Source organism: Podarcis erhardii, assembly GCF_964252035.2.
Source record: "Podarcis erhardii genome assembly, chromosome: 12".
In the NCBI taxonomy this organism is placed as follows: Eukaryota; Metazoa; Chordata; class Lepidosauria; order Squamata; family Lacertidae; genus Podarcis; species Podarcis erhardii.
The window spans coordinates 51,759,702-51,787,410 of NC_138513.1; the positions used below are offsets into that span (position 1 = coordinate 51,759,702).

The following is a 27,709-nucleotide window of genomic DNA, read 5'->3' on the forward strand; positions in this document are numbered from 1 at the left end:
TCTTCTCCTTCTTCATTCTGTTCTGTTCTGTTTTTTAAACACATTTATTCGAAAGTTACAATACAGCTTTGTCCACTGCCATAATATCACAGAATGATCACTCCAATCCTCAATCCCACATCACGGTCATATTCAAGAAGCCATTCCATTAGTTCTAGCAATGGAGCAGAAAACCTGGGCCTGTAGGATACTTCTGATTTAATTCCTGCATCTTCTGCACTTCACTTTTGCATGAAGTAGCTTTGCTGCCTCCTTTATCAGGCCTTGCTCCTATAAAACAGGAACATGAAACAGAAATTTAGCAGAAAGATTTCTCTTCATGTTTTTTTCATGCCATTCTCATATCAATTTCCATGTCAGACTGCTGTATGTACAGAGCAGCACCACTAAAAAGGCTGCAGTGTTTGGATGAAGATTATAGCTCATGGGTAGGCAACCTAAGGCCCAGGGTCCAGATCCAGCCCAATTGCCTTCTAAATCCGGCCCGCGGACAGTCTGGGAATCAGCGTGTTTTTACATGAGTAGAATGTGTGCTTTTATGTAGAATGCATCTCTGGGTTATTTGTGGGGCATAGGAATTCGTTCATTCCCCCCCCCCCCATATAGTCCGGCCCCCCACAAGGTCTGAGGGACACTGGACTGGCCCCTGCTCAAAAAGTTTGCTGAGCCACTGCTCTCGCTGCTACTGCTGCTTTAAAAATTCCTACTTAGGATTGCCCTGGCTTTGCTTTTTTAAAGAACATCTCTTAACCACAACATTTAGCCAGGCTCCATAAATCACATCATTACCAAATTAACTGCCAGCAGGACTTGGTCTCTTTGACAGCTGAAATAAACTATAGGTTATCTGTAATATCAGAGGGGAAAGGTTTCAGAGTGATAATAGGAAGAAAACAGTAGGTGACCAGAATGATTAATCCAAGCTTCTATGATTCTATTTCTTTGGAGGTCTTTAAGCAGAGGCTTGACCACCATATGTCAGGAGTGCTCTGATGGTGTTTCCTGCTTGGCAGGGGGTTGGACTCGATGGCCCTTGTGGTCTCTTCCAACTCTATGATTCTATGATTCTAAGCTACCTGTTATGTTGCTGACTTCTCACGTAGTTTTTCATAAAGTGGTAACTGTACATTCTTACATACTATAGGATCCCCTGTAAGCTAGAAATTATTGTATTTTTTTTTTTTAATGGAACAAAATCCACATTTTATACACCCCACCCTTCCTCAAAAGAAATTGGGGTGATTTGCAAAACCAAAATAAAATTACATTATAACAGTAGTAATGTCCTTATCAATAAATAAAAAACAGTAAAGAAACTAGCAGCAGGCCAAAGAGTGGAGAAACAACTCCAATTAAAAACTCTGAAGGGGAAATGAAACAACCCCTTTAATTACAAAGGGAAGGTTTTAATCCTTGCCAGTCCCAGTAAAAATGGGAGGTTTTTTCTAAGGCTAATTGCTGCTCCAGGGGGAGATTTGCTATGTGATCATGACTGGGGAGGGGAACAAATAACACGTTGCGATGATCAAGTCTTGAGGTTACAAATGCAGGGGAAACTGTGGCCCAGGTATCCCTACCAGAGCGTGGTAAGAATGACCATAGCTGGCACACAAGCCATAGCTAGTGAAAGGCAAAAAGATAACAAAGACGGACCCCCACACTTCCCTGCTCCCTTCCTTGCTTTAATCCTGGCTCAGGGATGTGTTCTGGCATACCCCCAGGATTCACCACCCCAACATCACTTTCCGGCCCGTCTTGCTAATGTCAGACAGTCAGTTGTGCTGCAGATGAGCCAGCCGGGCCCAAGCAATGGGCTGCCTCACACATGCCGCTCAGCGAGGTTCAGAAGCCTGGTCTCCGCACTACTTACTGTTGCTGTTTATTGGTAAAAAGATAACTATGCCAGGGACAAAAAACAGAGAAGGCAAACATGATTTGGGCATGTTCACTCCAGAGAGTTGCAAGTAGGTCAGTCACTTGCCATTTTTTTTACTAGCCCAACCGCCCATGCATGCATGCTTTGCTTTGGTATTCATTTGTGGCCAGCAAGTGATCAAAAATATAAGTAAGTGCTGAACTGGGGGCGCTTCTCGACTGACAGTCACATACTACCAACAAAAAAATTATGCAATGCTATCTGATTGGGGGATAGCAACAAGCCCGCTTCCCTCAAATATGAGAGAATCCATTGGGAAGTGTGGAATAACACTTGCTCTGATGCAACATTACCTAAACTCCCCACAAGTAAATCTGAATGAATGCTCCTTGAATAGCCAGTGCAGTCTGATCTCCCGGCAAATCAATCAGGATGAATGCTGAATGAATAAGTCACCTGGAACTGTCCTAGGTGTGACATTAATTATGCGAATGCAATTAATTGTGCCTGTTTATTGCTATAGACAGTGTTCTCGAAGCTACCAACATGAGTTTGACCAAACTGTGGGAGGCAGGAGGGCCTGGCATGCTCTGGTCCAGGGGATCAAGAACAACTAAACAACATTGCTATGTAAACAGCAGCCAGTGGGAAGCTTGGCCTTTTTGCTTCTTGCCACAGTCCTAGCAAAAATTGCCCCTCTGAAGCTGCTTATTTGCCTATCAAAGACAATGGCATTGATACTAGAGGAGGCTTCCCTTGAAATGCTCATAGCAGCTTCAGTCTGTGTCATGAGGTGACAGGGAGAGTTAAACTTCTTGTGCCCTCAGGTTACCCTGCCACTGGTTAAAAGAAAGAGAAAAAAGCAAGCAGTCAGTTGCACCCACACAATTAATGTGGGTTGGACTATGGCAGACCAACACGGCTACCTATCTGTAACCACACAATTAATGTCATGGCTACTTTGGTGCTGAATGTCATAAGAATCAGATTCTGAAATACCACAGGCCATAACTGAAATCCTGACCAGAGTTAGACTACTTAAAATCCATTTGACTTCAGTGAATTTAGACAAACTAACTCTGAGCAGGACTGAAGCCATTTAGAACTGAACACGAGTTAAGTCCTCAGAAGTCCTAAAGGTCATTGCAGTCTTTTGAAAATACTGCCATTTCAAGTGTCTAAATGTACTTTTTTTTCTTCAATGGAATCCCAGTCAGGCACACTGAAAATCTTTCCAAAACATTTCCACAAAGTGATAAAATTAATCTTCTTCTTCTCAAGCAATAGTATTTTGAAATAATAGGTTTTATTAAATGCTCACTAGAATGCAAAATGCTCCCCTGAAAGCCATGCATTCTTCTATTATGTCAGAAATAAATATGTTATTGACTGTTCTGAGTTTAGTTCATACTACATTAACTCTGATAGGAATGTTTTCATATTAAATGAAATGGTTCTCAAGGAGACATATTTTATCAAACAAGCAAGATTTTGTTTTTATGACACTGGTGATCTATGGGAATACTAACAGCCTTTGTCCATTTTCTTTGTGTGTTGTTCTTGGCATAGCAAAAACAATGCCCTTAATACAAAAAATGTACAGACAATGGCTTTAAATCTACAGTTAGTGAAGGACAGGAATGTCATAAATATATACCATCCTGAAGATTTCAGTGCAAACACCACATATGTGCATTTGTTGGAAGCTCTTCCAAATTCGTAGAGTTTTGTTGTTGCTGTTGTTTTGGAGGGGTGGAGCCCAGATACGTGCAGATCTTATTGTGGAATTTGAGTGAGATATTGGGGAAATGTGGATTTCAGTGTCCACAGCACCATATACCCAACTCTCCAGGGTCACTTAAATACACAGAGACCTTCACAATCTGTCCTTCTGTGTGCCTTGGCTATGAGTTCAGATAGATCATGTCTAGGCAGTTTGTAACACCAGAAATTGGAAGGCAGTTCACCAGGCATCTTTGCAGCACAAAGCAGACTTGGTAAACTCCTATTTTTGCTTCCTGTGGATCACAGGTTTTATTTTATTTAGTACTTTTTATTTTCTATTTCTCGTCCCTCCTGGAACTCAAGGTGGGAATAGGGTGCCCCAGTGCTCTCCTTTCCAGGCAGGGATCAGACCCAGACCTTCTTAGTTTCAGCAAAGGGGCTGTATTCAGATAATTCCCTAGGACCACATTGGGGGGGGGAGATGTCTAGGCTAAATCATGCCCTGTAGTACTTCAGAATCAAAATATACCCTAACTCAGGTGCAGAGTTGTTTTTGCAGTAGCAGATGAAACAAAATGCTTTCTATTCAAGGGCTACTTAGGAAGATGGCTTAAAACAGCTCAAGGAATGACAGAGATCATGATTCTTGAGGGAAGCAAACTTTGTTCCACCAAAGCATGCAGCTTTAAAAAGCACAGCATTATCTCCTACATTTAAATCCTTAGATTGGTTCCATTTCTATGAGAGCTTGTCATTCAGAATGTTTGCAGTTACAGATTCTCATGCAGCCCATCATCATTATATCCAACTGCTAATTTTACTTTCATATACTTAATCATTTACTTTCATTAATCATTTCTACTTATAATCCCTCTTTTGATAAATGTCAGCAATTTTCTTCCCTTCTGGTGCTGTCATTAGCTGGGTTTGCAAGGGAGGCATCGACAATGAGGAGAATTAGGCTCTGCAGGAGGAGGAGGTTGAGCCTTGGTGCCTTCGCAGAACAGCTAGAAATAAAACCATACAATATGGTACATGGCAGGCTGCACTCAAATTAGATGACAAAAGTATGATCATCATTCCAGTTCTACTTATTTCAGCAAGTGGGGCAGAAATAATGATGCGGCATTCTAAACACACTTAAATGGTGCTGCTTCTCTCTTCATTCAAATCCCTCCTCAACCCCCCTTATCCAGGGTCAATTTTCATCCCCCAATGCCAGTTTTCATGCTCTCTTATCCTTGCCCCGCCTTCCCTTCTGTTTTCCCCTTCCTGTCAGACTTTAGGCCAATACAGTAAGTCCCTGGAAACCTGCCCACAGGTAGAGAATGTGATGCTTCACAGCTGGGGCCCTCTCCCCTCTAAGGTCCCCTTGAAGGTCCACTCTTGCTTCAGAGTAGACCTGGTGAGCCCTTTGTTCTCCGAACTCAGGAGCCCAGTTCATCACATGACCCTCCCTTTTCTTAGGCTGGCCCCTGTGCACAACCAACACAGCCAGGACTCCTGCTTCTTTCCTAATCCCAGTAACTCTCCCCTTAACTCCCTGAGAACTGGGGCTTACCGTCTTCCGATTTCGCCTGCCTGTGTTTGGGTCATCTGCAGTGTTGAGCCGGAGGGAGCCACTCCCTCCCGTGCCCGACTGTGATTCTGTTGGAAGCACCAAATGCTGTGAAGCTTTTCTTGCAACCATCTGATCCCTCCCAGCCCCTTCCTAAATTATTTTGGTACACAGGGGTAAGGTGTGCTCTCCAGCCTGGTCTTAGTGGCCAGGGACGTTTCCTGCATATGCTTACAGAGGCATGAGTCGAGTGCCAGTGCCTTCTCTGTTCTAAACAAAGGATGAAAGGCCACATTGGGTGCTAGAATAGAGTGCTTCATTAAGTTTGCATTCCTGTGGGCTTACTTCACCAGAAGTAAGCCCACCAAACTCATTCCTGTGGGCTTACTTCACCAGAAGTAAGCCCACCAAACTCACCTAGACATACGTAGGGCCAGCCTATTATTTTATGGAACTCACTGCCACAAGATGTCGTAATGCCCACCACATGGGTTTTTCTATTAGTATTACCCACCCTCAACCCTAAGGTGGGTTCCAGCATTAAAACAACATTAAAAACAGCTTATTCAGCAATTTTGTTCCGAATTTCTTTCACAGCAGATTACAGGTGTGGAGATGGAAGGAATTTTAACCTTCTTTCCCCTCACCATGTCACTTTGTGTTCCTAATAAAGATCACCAGCGCCTGGTCGTTTATCAAAGTGCAGCTACCACAGTCATAGATGGCATAAAATTATTCAGGGTTTTAATAGGAAACAATATTGTGAGGCACTCTGGAAGTATTTCTACAGCTACAGCTACAGTTACAGCTACAAGTCAAGTCTTGTGGCTGGTTCACACTCCCCTAGTATATGCACACATCAGTTAAAACCACCTGCTTAAATATTAGTCTTTCACAGTCCATGTGGACAGGCTGACTTCATAAACACTGTAATGATCCTAACACATATGAAGAGAACACATAATTGGTGCACCAGGGACTCAGCTACATTAGGAAAGAAAAACAGTTTTATATGCATTATAACACTGTGACAACAGATGGAGTCGTGGAGTCCCGTCTTTCGCCAATGTGATTTCTCATAATAAAGTTTACAATGTGTTTTCCTGAAACGCTGTTTTGATGTGTCTAGATCCAGCCCTGTTGTTAAAGGGACCTGGTCCACTCTGGCAGTCTTCTGTTCTGATGGAGCTGGGAAGACTTTGGCTGTGCATCTGTGACGAAGTCCTCTAACTGAGAGAACAGTAATGCAACATCCTTGGGCCAGAGACGCCCCATCACCGCATGCTTGCCTTGTGGATCTGTGTCTGTGGCTAAGTGCCTCTGCAATTTCCCTCTGACATCGGATCTCAACCTCATGCACTGAAGAGGAGGGATTTTACTTCAATGTGATGGAATCAGATGTTTGGTGCTGCCCAAGAATCTTGGATTGCTGCTTGTCTGTTCCGATCTGAGTCCAGGGCGGCCTCCTAAAACATCAGTTGCTTAAGAATTTTAACTCCCCTCCCCCTGCCGCCACCAATGATAAATAAAGGATCAAATCATTTCTAAAGATAAATGAGCATACACGTGATGTTTTGGGTGCATCGGGATTTCAAATCTCATTTGAGCAATGTATTTCTTTTCCAGATGTGCCCAGGGGCTCTGAGATACAATGTGGCTGGCACAGGAGCTGTAGCATCATGGAGCTCTGCTGTATTTAGCATGACCACTTCTTCTTTCTTTATCCTTACAGAGGGCAGTCCGTATACCTGGTGGTTTGGACGTGCCAATGAAAAACACTACTATTGGGGAGGCTCTGGACCAGGCATTCAGAAGTGTGCGTGTGGCATTGAACGGAACTGCACTGATCCCAAATACCACTGCAACTGTGATGCTGATTCAAAAAAAGAGTAAGTATGTTGTTAAGCGCACAGTAACAATACGTTAACAATTTGCAGCACAATCTTACACAATCCTACACACCTAAATCTCTCGCAATACTAAATCTCAAGGTCACACAATTACATGAATTGGTCAATACAGGCGGAAGGTTCCAGACGGACGTGGTACATAATTAAATGGAGGAATTCAGTTGCAGAAAATGTGATTATGGCCATCAGCTTTGATAGCTGTTAAGCACTGTTCTGCATCTAAACATTTAGCAGCTACTATTAACCATGGAACATCTATGCTCAAAGGCATTCTACCTGAGAGTACTGGGTGCTAGGAACAAGCAGAAACTTTCCAGCCTTTTAGTCTTTTTATATATTTATGGGCCTGGGTGACAGAGTACATTTACAGTAATCTTTGTGTATACCTTTAAACACCTAAATCTCCTCTTCCTGACTCCACTTTTTTATGTAACAGGTTCTTTTTATACACTGAATATTGCTCTCAAAGGAACACATTTCTGGTACATGACAGAATTGGATCCATTATTAGCTTTGCATTTACTGCTTTGATCTCAGTGATTAAATAAATGTGTGATTATAGCTCAAAAAGGTTTGATAATATGATATACTTCTTTCTCTTTTTTAGCATTTTTCTTTGTTGTAATCAACCTGTTGATATTTGGATCAATAGCAGTATGCAGACTGTTAGAATTAAAACATTAATTCTTCATATTATTAGTGGTTGCTGAACTACAGAAAAGTGCTTGATTCATTTAGGATAAAAATAGGTAATTAATTATATGGATTAACAGAGAGGCTGAACAAGAGAAGCTTTCTTTCAAATGGCTTTTGGATTATAGGAGAAGAATCAAAAGGATACTAAGGTGTAGCAAGCTTAGAAAGTTCTCGGTTTATGAGGTTGAAAGATGCAATCCTGGCTAACAGAACTTAGGTGAGATACTGAAAAAGTCAATGCTTGGGAAGGTCAACTTGACATGATGCAGCCGCAGGAGCTAAAACACCCAAAATGAGACAAAGGAACAAATTATGTAGGAGATATTTATTATGCCACTGAGTTGTCTTTGCAGAGCTCCTAATGGTCTCCAATCCAGCCACCAAGTAGGTACACGTCTGGTTTTTTCCAGCACTACAGTAATATCCACTGTTTTCTGGACTAAATGTTGACTTAATTGTCATGTTTATTATTATTATTATTATTATTAATTTAAATTTGAACATCACATTTATATTTCAAAGGGTTGTTGGATGGCAAGAAATGTTTTAAACACTGCCGTTCTATCTAGAAAATTATTCTAGCATTCCAAAGACCTTTCTGAAAATGTTTATTTTTATCAAAAATCCTAAGCAGGTGTTTGTGAGACAACCTTTGGACACCCAGAGGAGCATCAAGTGGAAAGCACCCCTTCAGAAAACCTAGAGCCAGGGCACGGTGTGCTTTAAAGAGAGAAACCTAGCACTTTGGTCTGGAAAGAAACTGATAACAGCAGCAAAACAAATGTATTGCTAACAGAAGAATTTCTGTTCAGGTCTTCTGCCAGCCTAGAACAGGAGCTTGGGGCTCAAGGGGTGGTTGTGGAGGAGAAAAGGGACATTATCTTTCCCACCACCCTAAAATCTTCCCCCAGTGTGCGTGGTACACGGCCTCAAAGGCCCAGTATACCTGAAGGAGCGTCTCCACCCCCATCGTTCAGCCCGGACACTGAGATCCAGCGCTGAGGGCCTTCTGGCGGTTCCCTCGCTGTGAGAAGCAAAGTTACAGGGAACCAGACAGAGGGCCTTCTCGGTGGTGGCGCCTGCCCTGTGGAATGCCCTCCCTTCAGATGTGAAGGAAATAAGCAGCTATCTTCTCTTTAAAAGACTTCTGAGGGCAGCCCTGTTCAGGGAAGTTTTTAATATTTAACGCTGTACTGTTTTTAACACTTGATTGGGAGCCGCCCAGAGTGGCTGGGGAAACTCAGCCAGATGGGCGGGGTATAAAAAATTATTATTATTATTATTATTATTATTATTATTATTATTATTATTATGGGTCTGGGTCAGGTTTGGGTCTGGCTGCCAACCCCAACCTGAGAACTTTGTTCCTATTTGGAAGTTCTTGGAGAGGGGTCAAGTGCCAGGTGGGAAGGTCCAAGGTCAGCTGTAGGCGGCGACTCAAGGGATCAATCCCTTCCTGGGTTTCCCCCCTACAACTTCCACCATGGACATCCTCCGTATTACGTGGCTCAGATCCTCTCAACATCACATACCAGGTCCTGCAAGCCACTTGTTGGCTGTTGGGATTCTCTTTGTTTTAAATTTATAATACTTTTCCTTTTAACTTACAGGCTTCATACTTGAGAAGCCCCCTGCCCCCTGCCAAGCAGAAACCCTTTCTTGTTTGGCAACCTTGCTTCCAAACAGAGAGCTGCTTGCCCACCCACGTTTAATATTAGAGGGGATGATGGTGCAATTCCTTCTGACCAGCACCCACAGTATTTTGGTCCAGTAGATAAGACTGTTACACACCATCCTGCCTGTGGCCCTGCTCTCCCACCCACTGAACTTCTAACATTGCACTCCACTGCTGACCTTTGTTCTTCTAGCTAACTCTGAGCTCAGGGAGGGGTTTCACCCATTTTCCAATTGGCACAGAATCTCTGCTTAGTTAATCATCCATCTCCCTGCCCCCTTTGTTTGCTTAACAATTTGGCCATTATCAGGCTTACCTGGACATGGGAAACTGGGTCTAGCTATTAAGTGTCTAACTTCAATTCTCCAAGCATTGATTAAATTATGGCACTTGCTAAATCCAGGCACCCAAAAACCCAGAACAAGACAGTCCTGCTGCCCTCAGTTTTTGCTGCTGCCCTCAGTTTTTGCATCTGTCACTAGCAAAAGGAAAAATGGCAGCAGTCTTGCAGTGTGTTCTTCTCAAATTTTGTTAATATATTGAGCTCTCGAAACTATCCGGGAATTTTCTGCTTTGATCCCAAGTACAAACTGAGTCCCGGCACTTACATTGCTCACACATTTTCAGTCGCTGTGTTAAGCTATACATCCAGCTATACTTGCCTACCAAGTAACAAAAGTGGTCAGAAAGTAGCCCTAGACTGTGAACCTGCCACCCCAGACTGTGAACCTGTGAACCCCCCACCATCCAGAGGAGGCTGACCACCTAGTCTTAAATCAAACCTCATTACCTGCCATCTGCAGGTATTTTGCTTCCAAACAGTGCATCTGGATTGAGCTTCAATGGGTGGCTTGCAGTGATTTCATCAAGTTTATTTCTCTAAGCAAAAATTTCTCGAAGCAAGAAATACTAATACAACCAGGCATTTAAGTTTTCCTAATTATTTCAACCTGTTTGAGATAAAGTAGCTGCCCATGTAAGCAAGTCCTCTTTGTGTGTGCTTAAAATCATTGAAACTAGTGTGCATTTTTCATTTGAGATAATATTGAAGGAAATGTTTTATCTTGAGCATGAGAGCTCCTTTCATTTCCATGACTGTGTAATCAATATGCAAATGAGTGATTGTTTCTCTTTACCTAGGAGACATTCAGAATGGTTTCGTTGGGAGTGGGAGTGATTTTTCAAAGAGGGATTGGGTCTGTCAAGTGTACTATGTGTGTGAGGACTCTTGCTGCACCCAAGGCATCCATACTTTCAAGGTTTTCTCTATTGGCATGAAAGCTGGAGGTGGAGGTTTAGTTGACAGAGCTCAAATGCATAGACCAGCTTTGTATTGGGAAACTGCTCTAGTAGCCATAAGCAACCTGGACTTCCATGCGGGGGAGGGAGTGCAGGGGGGAGAAGAGGGGTTGGTCACTCCATCCTTCATCCTCTTGGTTTCCATGTTAGTTGTAGAAGAGAGAGAAATCCTTTCCCAACTAGCATGGAAATGGGGTGTGTTCAAGGATGGGATGGCAAATACCCAGTCATCCCCTACCAGCCCATTTGGTAAAAGGCAAACTTTTTTTACTGGCCTGCTAAGAGGGAGTCTCTTGAGTTTCCTTGTTGGCTGCAGAGGAGGTGACAGACTAGGAACTTTTCTGGGCTCATTTACACAACTGCAATAGATTGTGCATGTAGCAAAGTACTGGTTCTAATTTCAGTCATACACCCCTCACCTCATCAAGTCATTTATATAATGAGAACCAGGGTCTATATTGAAAAATGTATGAGGACTTACGTGAGGGCACTGGTTCTCATTCCAGGTTATATGCTTGGCAGGGCAGCAAGGTAAAGTGGTGCCCCGCAAGACGAACGCCTCGCAAGACGGAAAACCCGCTAGACGAAAGGGTTTTCCGTTTTGGAGGCGCTTCGCTAAACAAATTTCTCTATGGGGTTGCTTCGCAAGACGAAAAAATCTTGCGAGTTCCCACGGTTTTTTTTCGCTCCCCCCCCTTTCCTAAGCCGCTAAGCCGCTTATCAGCTGTTCCGCTGATAAGCCGCTTAACAGCTGATCGCTAAAAGCCACTAGACCGCTAATAGCGCTAATCCGCTAAGCTGTCAATGGGCTTGCTTCGCAAGACGAAAAAACCGCTAGACGAAGAGCCTCACGGAACGGATTAATTTCGTCTTGCGAGGCACCACTGTATGTGCATTGATCTGGGTGCCCTGTTTTTGCCTTCACTTGTGAACATGGGACAGATTTTGTCCCTAGTATTTACATTTTGTCTCTCTCACTTATTTCCCCTTTGAGTCTTTTTCACTCTGCATATATGACACTAGAGCAGTTTGCATTCAGATGTAAAGTGACCCTCAATGCTCTGCTGAATCTACAGTAGTGTTTTTACAGGCTTTGGAAATGAAGCCCTACTTCATTTGCTGCCTAGCGCATGTAGTTCTGCCTTCTTGAACATTTTGTTGCAAAGATGGCTGTATGGCATATCGAACATTAAACTTTAAAAGTTATTTTTGTTATGAAACAATTCAATGCATCATTACACAGCACAAACCTTTGAAATGAACATAAAATTATGCCCTTTCATATTTAGTTTGAAATGTATCATTTGGTAAGAACTATTTTTCCCATCCTGCTAATTTCAGGAATCCCTTTTAGTCACAGACACTTGGTTCTATTCCATTTCAATATTGCACTGCTTAGCTGACAATGTATTCACCGGACAGCAAGGCAGCAAGCCTGGCAAGGAGCTCTTGGTGGTGTGAGCCAGTTATTCAGCAAACTGCAGAGGTGAACACCCAAAAGAACAACTGTCAGAGGACTTCAGCTTGCATCAAACAGTGACTTGCTAAACCTGTTTCTAGTGCCATTTCTCACTTTTGTCCTTTGTTTGCTGTTGCGCCCAAAGATGAAGTCTGTTCCTTTGGACGTTTATCTGTCTTCCTCTTTTTCTTCCTTTAGAAAGCTTCTCTCTCTCTCTGCCCCCCTTTGACTTTCTCTTCCCATTCTTTCCTTGGTTTGGAATTCTTTCTCATGCCTGGTATAGGACAACTTTGCCTCTTCCCTTTCATTTTTCCTTGCTTGCATTTCTCATCTTAAGTTTCACCATATAACGCTCGTGACAAAAATGTTTTGTAAAACCAATTGGTGGTGGTGGTGGTGGTAGCTGTGAATGATTGTGGAATGGGCCTGCAGTTCATCTGCTCCCACAGTTTTCAAAGGGAAAAGTAGCAAGGCTTTCCAGATAGGTGCTGTCACTTTTTGGCCACTTTCAATTCAGTTCAGTGGGCATAGACCACGCTATGGTGAGCAGAGTTCACTTCTACCTTGTCCCAACCAGTCACTGCATGCACCTTGTAGGCTTCCATTGCTGGAACGTCATCATTCCTCAATTTTGCTTCCCAGAAGGATGTTGTCAAACTTCTGCATGGTTTTTGATCTTTTTGGCCCTTAACCTGCGATGAGAGCAAGTGCTCCATGGAGACCCTTTTGCATGTGGGGATATGCCAACGGGCGTAATTGTCTCCACTTGTCTGCCAGATTCGCTCACTCTGCTTTATATGTGAATGGGGCAAACATATGCTTAAACAAATGTTGCCGCTCCCATTTATTTTGCCCCTTAATTAAGTTGATTTTGGAATTGATACTGTAAAAATAACACCTTATCACAGTTACATTGCTGCTATGCTAGTCATTGTATTTGGAATGCTGTTTTCTTCCTGCAAATAAGTGAATTATTATTTATTATTGTTATTATTTATTAAATTTATATACCAACCTTTATACAATGATCTTGGGACAGTTTACAAGATAAAAATACAGGAAAGAAACACAAAAGAAATATTCAAAAGAAAAACAGAACAAAACAAAAATCCCACCTCCCACAAATGCATTTTAAAGGCCATAGAATATTAATCAGCCAAAGGCCTGGTTAAAGAGGAATGTTTTTGCCTGGCACCTATGGATATGTAACGAAGGTGCCAAACAAGCCTCCCTGCGGAGAGCATTCCACTAACAGGGAGCCACTGCAGAGAAGGCCCGTTCCCGTGTGGCCACCCTCCGGACCTCTCTTGGAGGAGACACACAAAGAAGGGCCTCAGAATATGAACGCAACAGTGTGGGTTGGTTTATATGGAGAGAGGTGGTCCTTGAGGTATTGTGGGCCTGAGCTGCTTAAGGCTTCCTACAGGCAACTCCCATCCTGCACGCATTCAAGGCACATGTGACCGCTGGTGCGCATGCCATTTTTAGCCCCAGAAGGGGGTGGAAAAGAGCGGGGGAGGAATGGGGCAGAGTGGGCTTTCGTGTGCCCTGTCAGCACACACACACAATGACCCCAAGCACAACCCCTGTGCAAGTGGGGAGCTGCCTGTAGGTCAAAACCAACACTTTGAACTGGGCCCGGAAACTAATTGGTAGCCAGTGAAGTTGGACCAGGATCGGTGTAAGATGCTCAAACCATTTTGCCCTGGTGAACAAACTGGCCACCAAATTCTGCACCAACTGAAGTTTCAGAACCATCTTCAGAGGCAGCCATACATATAACACACTGTAGTAACCAAACCTAGAGGTTACCAGAGCATAGAAAACAGAAGTTAGGCTCTCCCTGTCCAGATCAGGTTGCAGCTGGGCCAAAGCTGATGGAAGACACTCCAGGCCACTGAGGCCACCTGAGCCTCGAGTGACAGCAAAGGATCCAGGAGGACCCCCAAGCTGCGGACCCACTCCTATCAGAGCAGGCAACCTCCCAGCCATCTGGACGAGGGAACCACTTGCTCACAGTGCCTCAGTCTTATTAGGATTTTCTTTTTTTAAAAATATAATTTTTATAACTTTTTCATTAATACAATACCAAATCATACCACATAATAATACAATCAAAAAAGCCAATTAATGAGTTCCAAATTCAATGTTTTTTGATGACTTCCCGTGTTCCGGTTATCAGGGCCCTTGGCCCTGTTCAGTTGCATTCAGTTGGATCTTTCCTCCACTTGTGTTCAAGACATCTCCCAGCTTGTTTCCTTGCCCTAAGCTCTGGTATACTAGGGAGTATCTTCTTCTTCTTTGGCGATCCCTCATAGCTGAGTAAGATTGTCTTCCATAAATACAGTTTTAACAATGAGTCCGTAAGTGACTGTGGAGGCCAATTCTCAATCCACACATTCTTCCACAGTGGGGACATTGGTTTCTGGGCGGGGGTTGATCACGGTGTGGATTTGCCAAGCGTGCCTTCCTCTTAGCACGTTTCTCCCTTGCGTCCTGAGTTCGTGTCTTCAAAGCCCATGACACCTTTGGTAAAGGCTGTTCTCCAACTGGAGCGCTCGCAGGCCAGTGTTTCCCAGTTGTCAGTGTTTATACTACATTTTTTTAGATTTGCCTTGAGACTGTCTTTAAACTAGGGAGTATACTAGGGAGCCAAATGGGCTCCACAAAGTGGGAGAGGGCACTCAGGGACAATCATTTCAATGGCCTGAGCCATTCAAATGTTCCAGAGGTCAGCCAGGGCATCAAGAGCAGCACCAGGCACATCAGCCGAAAAATCCTGCAGAACCATTTGGGAAGCCATTGGATCCATCAGCCTCCAAGGGCAGACCATCCTCACAGGTCCCCCACCTCTGCGGAGGGGGAAAGGTGCTGAAAGCCTAAATCTCAACAGGAAGTGATCTGACCATGACAAGGGAGTGATATCAATGTCCCCCATTAACAGGTCACCAAGGTCCAGAGTGTGGCCTGCCATGTGCTGGTGACATGTTGGAACAGCCAATGAAGTTCTGAGCCACCCCAGAGCCAGTCACCTTGGCATGGATTTTGAAGTGCTCCAGAACCAGGGGTCTGGGAGTCGTGAGCACTGCCTCTGAGATCAGCTCTGTCAGAACACAGACTCTAGTTCTCTCCACCAACTGGACAGAGAGCCTGGAGATAGAGAGAGAATCTCTTCAGAGCACAGCAACTCCCCCTCCCTGCCCCCCAAGTCTGGCCTGAGGCTGCACTGAGTACCCAGGTGGGCACAGCCAGGTGAGACCAACTCCACCCTGCTCACCCACCCAGGTCTCAGTGATGCACACCACACCAGCTCCTCATCCCTGATCAGATCTGATCATATCATGGATGAGGGAGGTCTTACTCCTAGCCAATTTGGCATTCAGCAACAGCAGGCTTAATCATGCTTATCATGAAAAATGTTTATTAAAAATCCCAGGCTCCTTCTACTTAATTTCAGTAGAGTAAATGAAGAGTTTGATTCATTTATCTTTTGTTTGACCCAGCTACAAACGCTTGTGTTATGACAATGCAGTTTATTACAGCAATGTCTGAGCTGGGATAAAACTAGTTCTTTAGTTTCTAGATCAGACTTGATGTACTATATATTGATAATAAACCCTGAATTCAGACATGATAAACCATGGCTAATCTTGATAGAAATGAGCTCATGTGCTTTTTTTATTAACTGCAGCTTGTTGTGTTTTCTGTGGTTTATATCAGTGTTCCCCAACCTTGGGCCTCCAGCTGTTTTTGGACTACAATTCCCATCATCCTTGACCACTGGTCTTGCTAGCGAGGGATGATGGGAGTTGTAGTCCAAAAACAGCTGGAGGCCCAAGGTTGGGGAACACTGGTTTATATGACTTGCTGTAAGGGGGGGGGAATATAATGTGACCAAGCGTTCCACCTTGCAGCCAGGACAATCAACATGGTCTTTAAACCACAAGCGAATGTCCAAGAGACAGCAGGTGTGGTTCTTCTGCAGTTCCTCCCTCTTGGTTCATCTCATTTGCCACCCCTCCCATCAGCGGCTCAGCTGCACACATTGAGACCTGTGTGTCATTGTGTGGAGAGGGAGGGTGGGTGGCCATGCTAGGAAGAGGATGGGACAACAGTTGCCTTCCCTTCTACTTCATCCAGAGTGTTATGGATCCATTTCTGGGATCTGGGTTGAATCTTTACTTTCAAGAAAGTCCCACGGGGCTCAGAGAGCTTGCTTCCTAGTAAGCATGTTTAGAATTGCAGCAAAAATGTGATTATACATTTGGTATATATCAGAAATGTGTGTGTGTGTGCTCTATTGTAATATGTGTTGCATATAGTTTTACAGTCACACAGTGTGATTCGATTAGTCTGATCTCTCTCTCTCTCTCTCTCTCTCTCTCTCAAAAAGCCCTTCCCTTTGTCATTTATGCACAGGAGTTTCCCCCCTCTTTCTCTACTCTCAATACAACTTCAAAGCTCTAATTTGATATTAAGGTGCTGCAACCTTCATAAACCATGAAATCATATCTGAAGGTCTGAAATGAAATACAGTGTTTAACTAGGGATTATCCTTCCATATCCATTCAGCCAGAAACCATAACTTATTCTATATTTATTGCATATTTGTGAGGTTTCTTGAATGCATTGCATTTGAAGTCTGCTCTGCTGTCACTCAGGTTTTTTGGACAAGCTAGATGATTTCTAACATCTCAAATGGTTTTCTTGCAGGGTATGTGTGGAAAGAGCAGGGAGAGAGATAAATAAGGAGTAAAAAATCACCAGGTTGGCTTGTTATTTAAATGGTAATTGCACATAGAATCATAGAATCATAGAATCATAGAGTTGGAAGAGACCACAAGGGCCATCGAGTCCAACCCCCTGCCAAGCAGGAAACACCATCAGAGCACTCCTGACATATGGTTGTCAAGCCTCTGCTTAAAGACCTCCAAAGAAGGAGACTCCACCACACTCCTTGGCAGCAAATTCCACTGTCAAACAGCTCTTACTGTCAGGAAGTTCTTCCTAATGTTTAGGTGGAATCTTTTTTCTTGTAGTTTGGAACCATTGCTCCGTGTCCGCTTCTCTGGAGCAGCAGAAAACAACCTTTCTCCCTCCTCTATGTGACATCCTTTTATATATTTGAACATGGCTATCATATCACCCCTTAACCTCCTCTTCTCCAGGCTAAACATGCCCAGCTCCCTTAGCCGTTCTTCATAAGGCATCGTTTCCAGGCCTTTGACCATTTTGGTTGCCCTCCTCTGGACCCGTTCCAGTTTGTCAGTGTCCTTCTTGGACTGTGGTGCCCAGAACTGGACACAGTACTCCAGGTGAGGTCTGACCAGAGCAGAATACAGTGGCACTATTACTTCCCTTGATCTAGATGCAATACTCCTATTGATGCAGCCCAGAATTGCATTGGCTTTTTTAGCTGCCGCGTCACACTGTTGGCTCATGTCAAGTTTGTGGTCAACCAAGACTCCTAGATCCTTTTCACATGTACTGCTCTCAAGCCAGGTGTCCCCCATCTTGTATTTGTGCCTCTCATTTTTTTTGCCCAAGTGCAATACTTTACATTTCTCCCTATTAAAATTCATCTTGTTTGTTTTGGCCCAGTTCTCTAATCTGTCAAGGTCGTTTTGAAGTGTGATCCTGTCCTCTGGGGTGTTAGCCACCCCTCCCAGTTTGGTGTCATCTGCAAATTTGATCAGGATGCCCTTGAGTCCATCATCCAAGTCGTTGATAAAGATGTTGAATAAGACCGGGCCCAAGACAGAACCCTGTGGCACCCCACTAGTCACTCTTCTCCAGGATGAAGAGGAACCATTGATGAGCACCCTTTGGGTTCGGTCAGTCAGCCAGTTACAAATCCACTGAGTGGTAGCATAGTCAAGACCGCATTTTACCAGCTTCTTTACAAGAATATCATGGGGCACCTTGTCAAATGCCTTGCTGAAATCAAGGTTGGCTACATCCACTGCGTTCCCTTCATCTACCAGGCTTGTAATTCTGTCAAAAAATGAGATCAGGTTAGTCTGACATGACTTATTTTTCAGAAATCCATGCTGACTATTGGTGATCACAGCATTCCTTTCTAGGTGCTCACAGACTGTTTGCTTAATGATCTGCTCCAGAATCTTCCCTGGTATTGATGTCAGACTGACTGGGCGGTAATTATTTGGGTCCTCTCTTTTCCCCTTTTTGAAAATAGGGACAACATTTGCCCTCCTCCAGTCTGCCGGGACTTCGCCTGTTCTCCAGGAATTCTCAAAGATGACTGCCAGTGGTTCTGAGATCACATCTGCCAGTTCTTTTAATACTCTTGGATGCAGCTCATCTGGCCCTGGAGACTTGAATACATCTAAACTAGCCAAGTATTCTTGTACTATCTCCTTAGTTATTCTGGGCTGTGTTTCCTCTGCTGAATCATTTGCTCCAAATTCTTCAGGTCGGGCATTGTTTTCTTTATCGGAGAAGACTGAGGCAAAGAAGGCATTGAGGAGTTCAGCCCTTTCGGTATCCCCTGTTTGCATTTCACCATCTTCTCCTCTGAGCGACCCCACTGTTTCTTTGTTCTTCCTTTTGCTACGAACATACCCATAAAAGCCTTTTTTGTTGCTTTTAACCTCTCTAGCAAGCCTGAGTTCATTCTGTGCTTTAGCTTTTCTGACTTTGTGTCTACACGTGCTGGCTATTTGTTTGAATTCCTCTTTGGTGGTTTCCCCCCTTTTCCATTTTTTGTACACATCCTTTTTTAATCTTAACTCAGTTAAAAGTTCTTTAGATAGCCACCCTGGCTTCTTTAGGCACCTTCCATGTTTCTGTTTCATTGGTATTGCCTGAAGTTGTGCTTTTACTATCTCCCTCTTAACAAACTCCCAGCCATCATGAACTCCCTTTCCTTTTAATATTACTGTCCATGGGATCTCACCCAGCACTTCCCTAAGTTTTATAAAGTCAGCTTTCTTAAAGTCAAGAAATTGAGTCCTAGTATGCTTGGCTGCTCCTTTCCGCTGTATAGTAAACTTCAGAAGAGCATGATCACTCGCGCCTAATGATCCTTCCACTTCTACCCCACTAACCAGGTCATCAACATTGGTTAGGACCAGATCTAAAATGGCTGTTCCTCTTGTTGCTTCTTCCACTTTCTGGACAACGAAGTTGTCTGCAAGGCCAGTGAGGAATCTGTTTGACCTTATGCTCTTGGCTGAGTTTGACATCCAGCAAATATCCGGGTAATTGAAGTCCCCCATTACTACTATCTCCCTTCCTTTTGCATGCTTGGCCATCTGTTCCAGGAAGGCATCATCTATGTCCTCCGTTTGGCTTGGGGATCTATAGTAAACTCCCACAATGAGGTCCCTGTTATTCTTTTCTCCCTTAATTTTGACCCAAATGCTCTCACTTTGGCTTTGAGGTTCTAAATCTTGGATCTCTTCACAGGTATACACATCCCTGACATATAACGCCACTCCTCCTCCTTTCTTGTCTGGTCTGTTTCTCTGAAATAGATTGTAACCCTCCATTATTACATTCCAGTCGTGGGACTTATCCCACCAGGTTTCAGTGATGCCTATTATGTCATATTTAGTTTGCTGTACCAAGAGCTCAAGCTCATCTTGTTTATTACCCATGCTTTGCGCATTAGTGTACAGACATTGAAGTCCATTAATCATTCCCCCATGTCTCTTATTTAAGGATTTTTTCCTCCCACCACTAGGTCTGTGTGCTGTTTGCTCCATTTGGTCTATGACATTTGGATGATCATCTTCATCAATTGATAGACTCCTACCTTCAGGAGCACTGTCTCCCTCCCCCACGTTAGTCAGTTTAAAGCCCTCCTGATGAGGTTTCTGAGATTTTTGGCAAAAACATTCCTCCCAACCGTTGTGAGGTGCAGCCCATCGCTTGCCAGAAGTCCATCTTCAAGAAACTGCAGTCCGTGATCTAAGAATCCAAACCATTCCTGTTTACACCATTTGCGAAGCCAGCTGTTCACTTCCACTATTTTTCTCTCTCTCCCTGGGCCACGTCGTTCAACTGGGAGGACAGATGAGATGACAATTTGTGCATTTAATTGCTTCAATTTCCTGCCCAGAGCCTCATAGTCTCTTTTGATCTTCTGGAGGCTATTGCTTGCAGTGTCATTGGTTCCCACATGAACCAAGAGGAAGGGGTATTTGTCAGTGGGTTTTATGATTCCTTGCAGTCGTTCAGTTACATCTTGGATCTTAGCCCCGGGGAGACAGCACACTTCCCGAGACATCTTGTCAGGCCCACAGATCACTGCTTCTGTTCCCCTCAGTAGGGAATCCCCTATCACCACTACACGCCTCCTCTTAGGTTTGGTCGGGGTTCTTCCGTGAGCTGTCCGTTCCAAGGTCGCCTGCACATTCCCTGAGGACTGACTTTGCTGCTCGTCTTCATATACCTGATCGACTGTAACGAGGGAGAGATCCTCAAATGGAGTCTGCTCTTCGTCTTCCATGCTAGGGGAGAGGACCTCAAAGCAATTGTGTATTTCTAAACAATCAGAGCGAACCCTGGGCCTCCTACTTCTTTGCGTCACGTTTCTCCATATATCTGGCTCCTGTGTTGGTGAACTAGCCTCCTTCTCAGGGGAGTCCCCTGTCTCCTCCTTGGTGGAGACGGTGTGCTCTGTTGCTTCCAAGAAGAGCTCCAGCTCTCTAATTCTTTGGAGCGTAACAACAGGATGTGTTGCTGTACCACTGTCGGTGTGAGGCCACAGAAGAGCTACCTTGACACCTGAGAACACAAAATGGCAGGGGGCAAAGCAAACCAGAAATGCTCCGCGAAATAAGACATGCTGCCAGCCCAGGATGGAAGCCTCCTTCGTCTCAGCTCTTGGAAACCCTTTGTCGCAGGGAAGTCTGCCCTCTCCGAAGGCTCATATTCTCAGTTCCTGCACACAAGGATCTCGCGGGAAAGCACCCTGGGGTGCGGAACACAAGCAAATAAAGGGAGAGCGGAAAGCAGGTGATTCGAACCCAGTTCCAGTTTTGCTTCTGTATTTCTGTTTCCGCCCCTCGGCATCCCTGGCACCTGCTCCGCTCCCCTCTTTCGTTTTTGCAAAAAAAAACATTTACCCCAACAATTAGACGTTTCCATAAAATTCCTCCTTTCTTTTCTTTGTTTTAACCAAAGGCTGAATAGCAAATAAATAAGGGTTTTTTTTAGACCTTAACAGGTGTTTTAAAACTTCAAAACTATTTACAAGTACAAGCAACAATTGTGGCTTTGTTTGCACAGCTCATCTTTCTGGCACACCATGCTCTTCAGCTGCTTTCTCACAGCATTGCCTTTCACAACCATTCATTTCCCACTCAACTCTCTTGCAGTCTAACTTGACTAGGTCTATAGCTTTATTGAACAAACACCTTCCAAAATTCTAACTTTAATTGGAAATATTCTTAACAACTCTAACAGCACAATCCTGTACATGTCCAGGTGACATCAATAGGGATTACTTCTAAGTAGACATCTCAAGAATTGCACTGTTCGATTTCTGCAATATGGATTTAAATTAGCCTCACATTTTACACTGTTTTAAGGGTTGTGTCATGTGTATTAAGTGACCAAATGCTATTACAGTAGGAATGGCATATAAAGTCACAAATATCCTGTAGGATTCAGCTGCCTTTGAATTGATAATTCAATCTGTCACCTGTTTAGTGGCTCATTTACACCCTGTTTTGGGGATATTTAAGAAGAAATCTTCCATCATGCCAAGGCAAAACCCATCTGCTTTCATTCACCACTCTCAAACATTAAGTAAGCATGCAAGATTTCAAATCCCCAGTGAGAAAATCCTGTGGCAATTTTCCGATTTCCAAGGATATTAACGCTGCTAACATAAAACAGTTCTTAAATCATAAACTCTCATAAACAGACCATAAAGTCTTCGACAAATGAACGAGGCAGCATTTCATTTTCTAACAAGGTCATCTTGCCTCCTGGAAAAGATACTAAAACAGCAGCCTAATTGAAATGAAAATAATTCTATGAGACATATGCCAGTGTTTACAAGCAGTCCAAAAGTGAAGTATCTGTTTCTCCCTGTTACTTTATAGCAGAGTGATCTACATAATGAAGGGGGGGCTCCCCAGCCCCAATCTGTTAATTACCTTTCTTGTGTGCTATTGCGTTTAATGTGTTTACGAATCTTGGCACATCCAATTGCCAATAATTATTTGTCACGAATGAAGGATAAAAATGTTTTAAAGATAGTTATTTAGTTCTTCTTTTTCTTTGTCTTACTGGAACATTTCAGTTAACGCCAATCACAGAGGCCTCCTTCCGCCCCCAGCGGATGCATCAACATCATGTTTATAGCTCAATTTGTAGCCCACTCTTCAAATCACTCTTTTTAAAAGCCACTATTATAAACAGCATCTTTTGAAACCTTTACATAGCTTGGAGCCTGAAATGGTCCTTTCTTCTTGCCAGTTACAAAATAATGAGGACCTTCAGCCTGTCTGGATTGAGTGGCCTGTCCTAGGTGGGAAGCCCGGCTGCTGCCAGTTGAATCCCCCCTTCCCTCATTTCCTGCAGCACTAACCCTGTGCATTGAAATCAAGTTGGGTGCTTCCTAAACGCCATTCTTCGTGAGTACGGAAAGGTGACATCACAACATGGAGTTAGTTATCCCAGATGTCACTGGGGCCAGAAGAAATCCTGGGTGCACCTCCATTTCCCATGGAGTTGGGTCCAACTCAGCTGGGCCTCCTGCGACAGAACAATTACCCAACTGCCCCGTGTGTAAAATGATGCTCTTAAAAGAACATTCTCCACAACTCCGATGGAAGGTTTCCCCTTAAGATTCAACTAAGTTGTAGCAACCATAAATATGTTTCCTTTCAAGAAACTGTATCATCAACCTACTGAAGAGAGCAATGCATATGGGCCAACATCTTGAAATTTATCATTCCAGTACACTGTAAATAAGAACCAGTTTGACACAGTACCATTTCTCAGATTTTGACATCATAAGTGCACAAGCAAAACATTGAAGGGGAGGAAATGTTGCTCAAGAACTTTGAAGGTGGTGTTTTGAAAGTACAATATATTTAAGGGTTAAGAAACCTAAACATCTTCTTGTGGTAGTTTGTAAAGGAATCTGTGAACAAGGTCCTGTGTATATCGAAGTCACTCTCTGGTTGCAGCAACTATGGATGCTCAAAACTGCTATAGTTTAACTTCCTTTGTTCCTCTTCCCTGTTGCCTAAAGAAGCCAGCTACTACTACTGAGCCTAGGGCTTGCCGATCAGAAGGTCGGCGGTTCGAATCCCCGCAACGGGGTGAGCTGTTGCTCGGTCCCACCTAGCAGTTCAAAAGCATGTCAAAGTGCAAGTAGATAAATAGGTACCACTCCAGTGGGAAGGTAAATGGCATTTCCGTGCACTGCTCTGGTTTGCCAGAAGCGGCTTAGTCATGCTGGCCACATGACCTGGAAGCTGTCTGCGGACAAACGCCGGCTCCCTCGGCCTATATAGTGAGATGAGCACCGCAACCCCAGAGTTGTTCGCGACTGGACCTAACGGTCAGGGGTCCCTTTACCTTTACTGCTGAGGAAGACGAGGGGCAGGGACTCTCCAGGCGGCTGTATTGACTGGCTAAACCTATAGCTGCTACAGCCAGTCAGGGGTAGATCAGCTTGAATGGGGGGGAGGGGGTTGCTTCACAGATTCTTGGATGAATTCCCCATCCACCCCCACAAAGAAAAGCTGTTGCAGTTAGCACTCAGAAATATAATGGGCTCTAGGAGTTTGTTTGAAGCAAGAAGGGAATGCATGATTTCAGAGAAGGTTCATTAGCATGGCTCCATGTGGTATAGAAATGACAGAATTAGTCACCACTAAAAGGTTACCTGTGTTGGCAAAAGTGTAGCCCTGGGTTACATACATAATGTTGGAAAGGACGTAGTCTGGGTGAAGATCTAACAAGAAAACTAACAAGTATCTTTTGTGCAGCTTGAATATATTCAGGTGGCAGCGAAGTCTGAATCATTATTCACAATTGCCCTTTGAATTGGGGTCTTGAATATATCAAGGAAGGACTTACATTATTGGGATCAACTGAGAAGCCATTAAAATAATAAAACAGTCAAATTCCAGCTTTTTGCAAGTTATTAGAATGAACTATTTAAATTCTTCAACTCTTGGCTGGATGACATCTGGATTGATTTGTTTTTTATTTGTCACTAAGGTCTAGAACAGGGGTAGGCAACCTAAGGCCCGGGGGCCGGATGAGGCCCAATCGCCTTCTCAGTCCGGCCTGCAGACGGTCTGGGAATAAGCGTGTTTTTACATGAGTAGAATGTGTCCTTTTATTTAAAATGCATCTCTGGGTTACCATATTTGTGGGGCATAGGAATTCGTTCATATATTGTTTTTCAAAATATAGTCTGGCCCACCACATGATCTGAGGGACGCTGGACAGGCCCACGGCGGAAAAAGGTTGCTGACCCTTGATCTAGAACGTTGTGTCCTGTAACTTGTGGCCTCCATTCCTCAGGCTCCTTTCCTAAGAAAGTGAGTTCAGGCACAGGGATCTTTCCTACCTCTTCTGCTGTGAAGACAGATACTAAGAATTCATCCAGCTTCTCTGCCATCTCCTTATCCTCCTTTCACACACTTTTGACTCCCTTGTCATTTAAGGGTCTACCTCCTTTGCCAGTTTCCTGCTTCTAACCTATTTAAAGAATTTAAAATTGTTGGTCTTAAGTCTTATGTTAATGGGCTTCCTGAGGTTTTTTTTTGCATCTGATTGTTTGCATTTGTTTTGCCAAAGTTTGTGTCCTCTTTTAGTATCGACATTTGGGCAAGACTTTCGTTTTCTGAAGGAAGCCCCCTCGCTTCTGATCACTTTTTTGCCTCTGCTAGTTAACCATGCTGGCATCCTCTTGGCCTTCCTGATCTGTGGTGTACATTCTAGCTTAGCTTTTGTTATTATGGCTTCAAAAAATCCCCAAGCAATCAAGAGTTGACTCACTTGATTTGCCATTTCAGCTTGTTTGTTTGTTTGTTTGTTTGTTTACCAATCCCCTCCTTTTTTAGAGGTCTTCTATTTTGAAATTCACATGTCAGATTTTCTGATAGCACTGTGATCACTGTTCCCATTTGGTTCAACAACACTTGCACCTCTTAAGTTTAAGACCAACATCACCTTCCCTCTGTTCAGTTCCATCAGTCCCTGTTCTCGGACACTGTAATTTATGGTATCTAGAAATTTTACCTCTTTGCCGTGACTGGAAGTGTGTTTGCCCTGTCTACATGAGTGTACTTGAAGTTTCTCATTACTGCAATATTTCCTACTTTGGGAGCCTCTTTAATTTCCATAATTTCATTATGTATCTCCATCTCATCTTCAGCATTTTGGTCAAGGGGCCAATAGTACATCCCCAGTAATAAATTAACATTATTAAAAGTAGTAGTATTTAACTTATTAATCACTTCCCATGAGGCATCCCGGAGCAATGTAAAACACAGTAAAAACATATATAGAACTGCATATATAAAAACAGCTAAAACTTGCACACACACAGTTGGAAAAAAAAAACAATTACTCTAGCTTTAGCTTTGCCCTTTTCATGAACGGTCAGCATTTCAAAGAAGGCTGCCTGGAAAGCGCTGCCTTTCAACCCCCTACCTGGCAAGCTCGGTTTTGTTTCAATGACAACGCAACTGCATTTCTCCATGCCACTGGTTGCAACATGCATGACAGCCACTGACTCCTCCCTGGTCCGGTCTACCAAGCTATCTAGACACTACCAGGATCCCCACATCCCCTGGAGTAGACTTGGCATGAAAGGAAAACCACTCATCTAGGCATCCTAGAAAAGGATAAAGTGAAGGAATTGTGTGCAACTATCAAAAGAGAGGGACGCAGGTGGAGCTGTGGTCTAAACCACTGAGCCTCTTGGGCTTGCTGATCAGAAGGTCGGTGGTTCGAATCCTCGTGACGGGGTGAGCTCCCGTTTCTCGGTCCCTGCTCCTGCCAACCTAGCAGTTCGAAAGCATGTCAAAGTGCAAGTAGATAAATAGGTACCGCTCTGGCGGGAAGGTAAATGGCGTTTCCGTGCGCTGCTCTGGTTTGCCAGAAGCGGCTTAGTCATGCTGGCCACATGACCCAGAAAAACTGTCTGCGGACAAACGCTGGCTCCCTTGGCCAGTAAAGCAAGATGAGCGCAGCAACCCCAGAGTCATTCGCGACTGGACTTAACTGTCAGGGGTCCTTTACTTTTTATTTTTACTTTTTACTTACTGTTGTTAGCCGCTCTGAGCCCGGCTTCGGCTGGGGAGGGCGTGATATAAATAAAAAATTATTATTATTATTATTATTATTATTATTATTATTATTATTCTTAAAAGAGAAGGCAAATGAGAAAACATGTCTTGTGTTGTCATTATGGTTACTTGAAATAGTTAGCTATAGCAATAAAACAAAATAATTAGAGGCAGTGCATTTATTAAAGAAAAGAAGCTGCCAGAAGTTGTTACAGCTGGGCGACTTGGGACAGCCCTGAGCAGATGCTGGTTTGACAACGGCCACATTCACCACCCCGGAAGGTGCTAAAAGCTACAGCAAGCTGTCTCCCTAGCTGGTTTGGGGGCCACCCCTGGTTCTGGTGCTGGTCAGGTAAATGCGCCCCCACCCCACCCCTCATTCTCTCTGATTCTGGCAGGTGGCTATGACAGCTCAAAAGGGCCCTTGCGCAAACGCACATGTGTGCAATGGGAGAGGCCTGGCTGGAAAGCTTAAAGCCCACCACCGCTACACAGGAGAGGGATTGAGGAAAAGGAAGAAAAGGAAATACGAATCAGCCCCGCACTGGAGATTGACCAAATGTGGCTAGGAGCTAGGTGGAGCCATCAATCTTGTAAAAAGTGTAGACTTGCACATGCTGTCCAGCTTCCATTTTTGCTTGAAATGTTCATTTTGGGCATCCCAGAAGTATGTAAAGGCAAAACGCAGGTGGGAGAGTGCTGGCCTACAATGGCGCCCACCTGAGAGGTGATGGAACTTGGTTCCCGAAAGCTCCAGCAGAAAAAAGCACTGATTAGAGCAGGTCACCATCTATGTGGGGCCATGGAGCCGAGCCCCCCCCCCCCATTTTCACTGCGGGGTCTGGGCCCTCTCCATATTCTGTACCCGGGTGGGCCCTGTCAGGCCCTCCTGCAGGTGCAGAGGGCTCCGTCGGGCCCTCCCACAACTGCGGTGGGCCCCACCAGGTCTCCTCCCACCGTGTGATGTCACATACACACACCAGCGCCCCCCTCCCATGTGGGGGCAGAACTCGGCATGCCTGGATTAGAGGTATGTTTTAGTTTGTCAGGGGCTTATGCATGCATTCTGCATAGAAAGCTAACAAACACTTAAAAAATACTATCTTGACACTTTATTTCTGAGAGACCTTATAGCTCTTTGCAAATCTTATGTAGTGCAAAGAAAGTAGAAATCTGAAAATTATTCCGAGATGTTATCTATCTCATTACAATTACAGGAT

At 44.0% G+C, this 27,709-nt stretch overlaps 1 protein-coding gene and 1 long non-coding RNA gene across 2 annotated transcripts in view; one reads left to right on the forward strand and one right to left on the reverse strand.

Moving 5' to 3' along the window:
- Positions 1-27,709, forward strand: part of CNTNAP2 (contactin associated protein 2) — a 1,010,375-nt gene that overhangs the window by 852,786 nt on the left and 129,880 nt on the right. Inside the window, exon 14 of the mRNA XM_081881791.1 lies at positions 6,892-7,048. Within this exon, the coding sequence (XP_081737917.1) occupies positions 6,892-7,048 (157 nt within the window). The remainder of the gene's footprint in view (positions 1-6,891; positions 7,049-27,709) is intronic.
- Positions 56-27,501, reverse strand: LOC309352986. The gene is made up of 3 exons (XR_014161507.1): positions 27,210-27,501; positions 24,764-24,894; positions 56-270 (listed from the first exon to the last, which is right to left on the reverse strand). It is a non-coding gene; the product is annotated as an uncharacterized lncRNA (long non-coding RNA).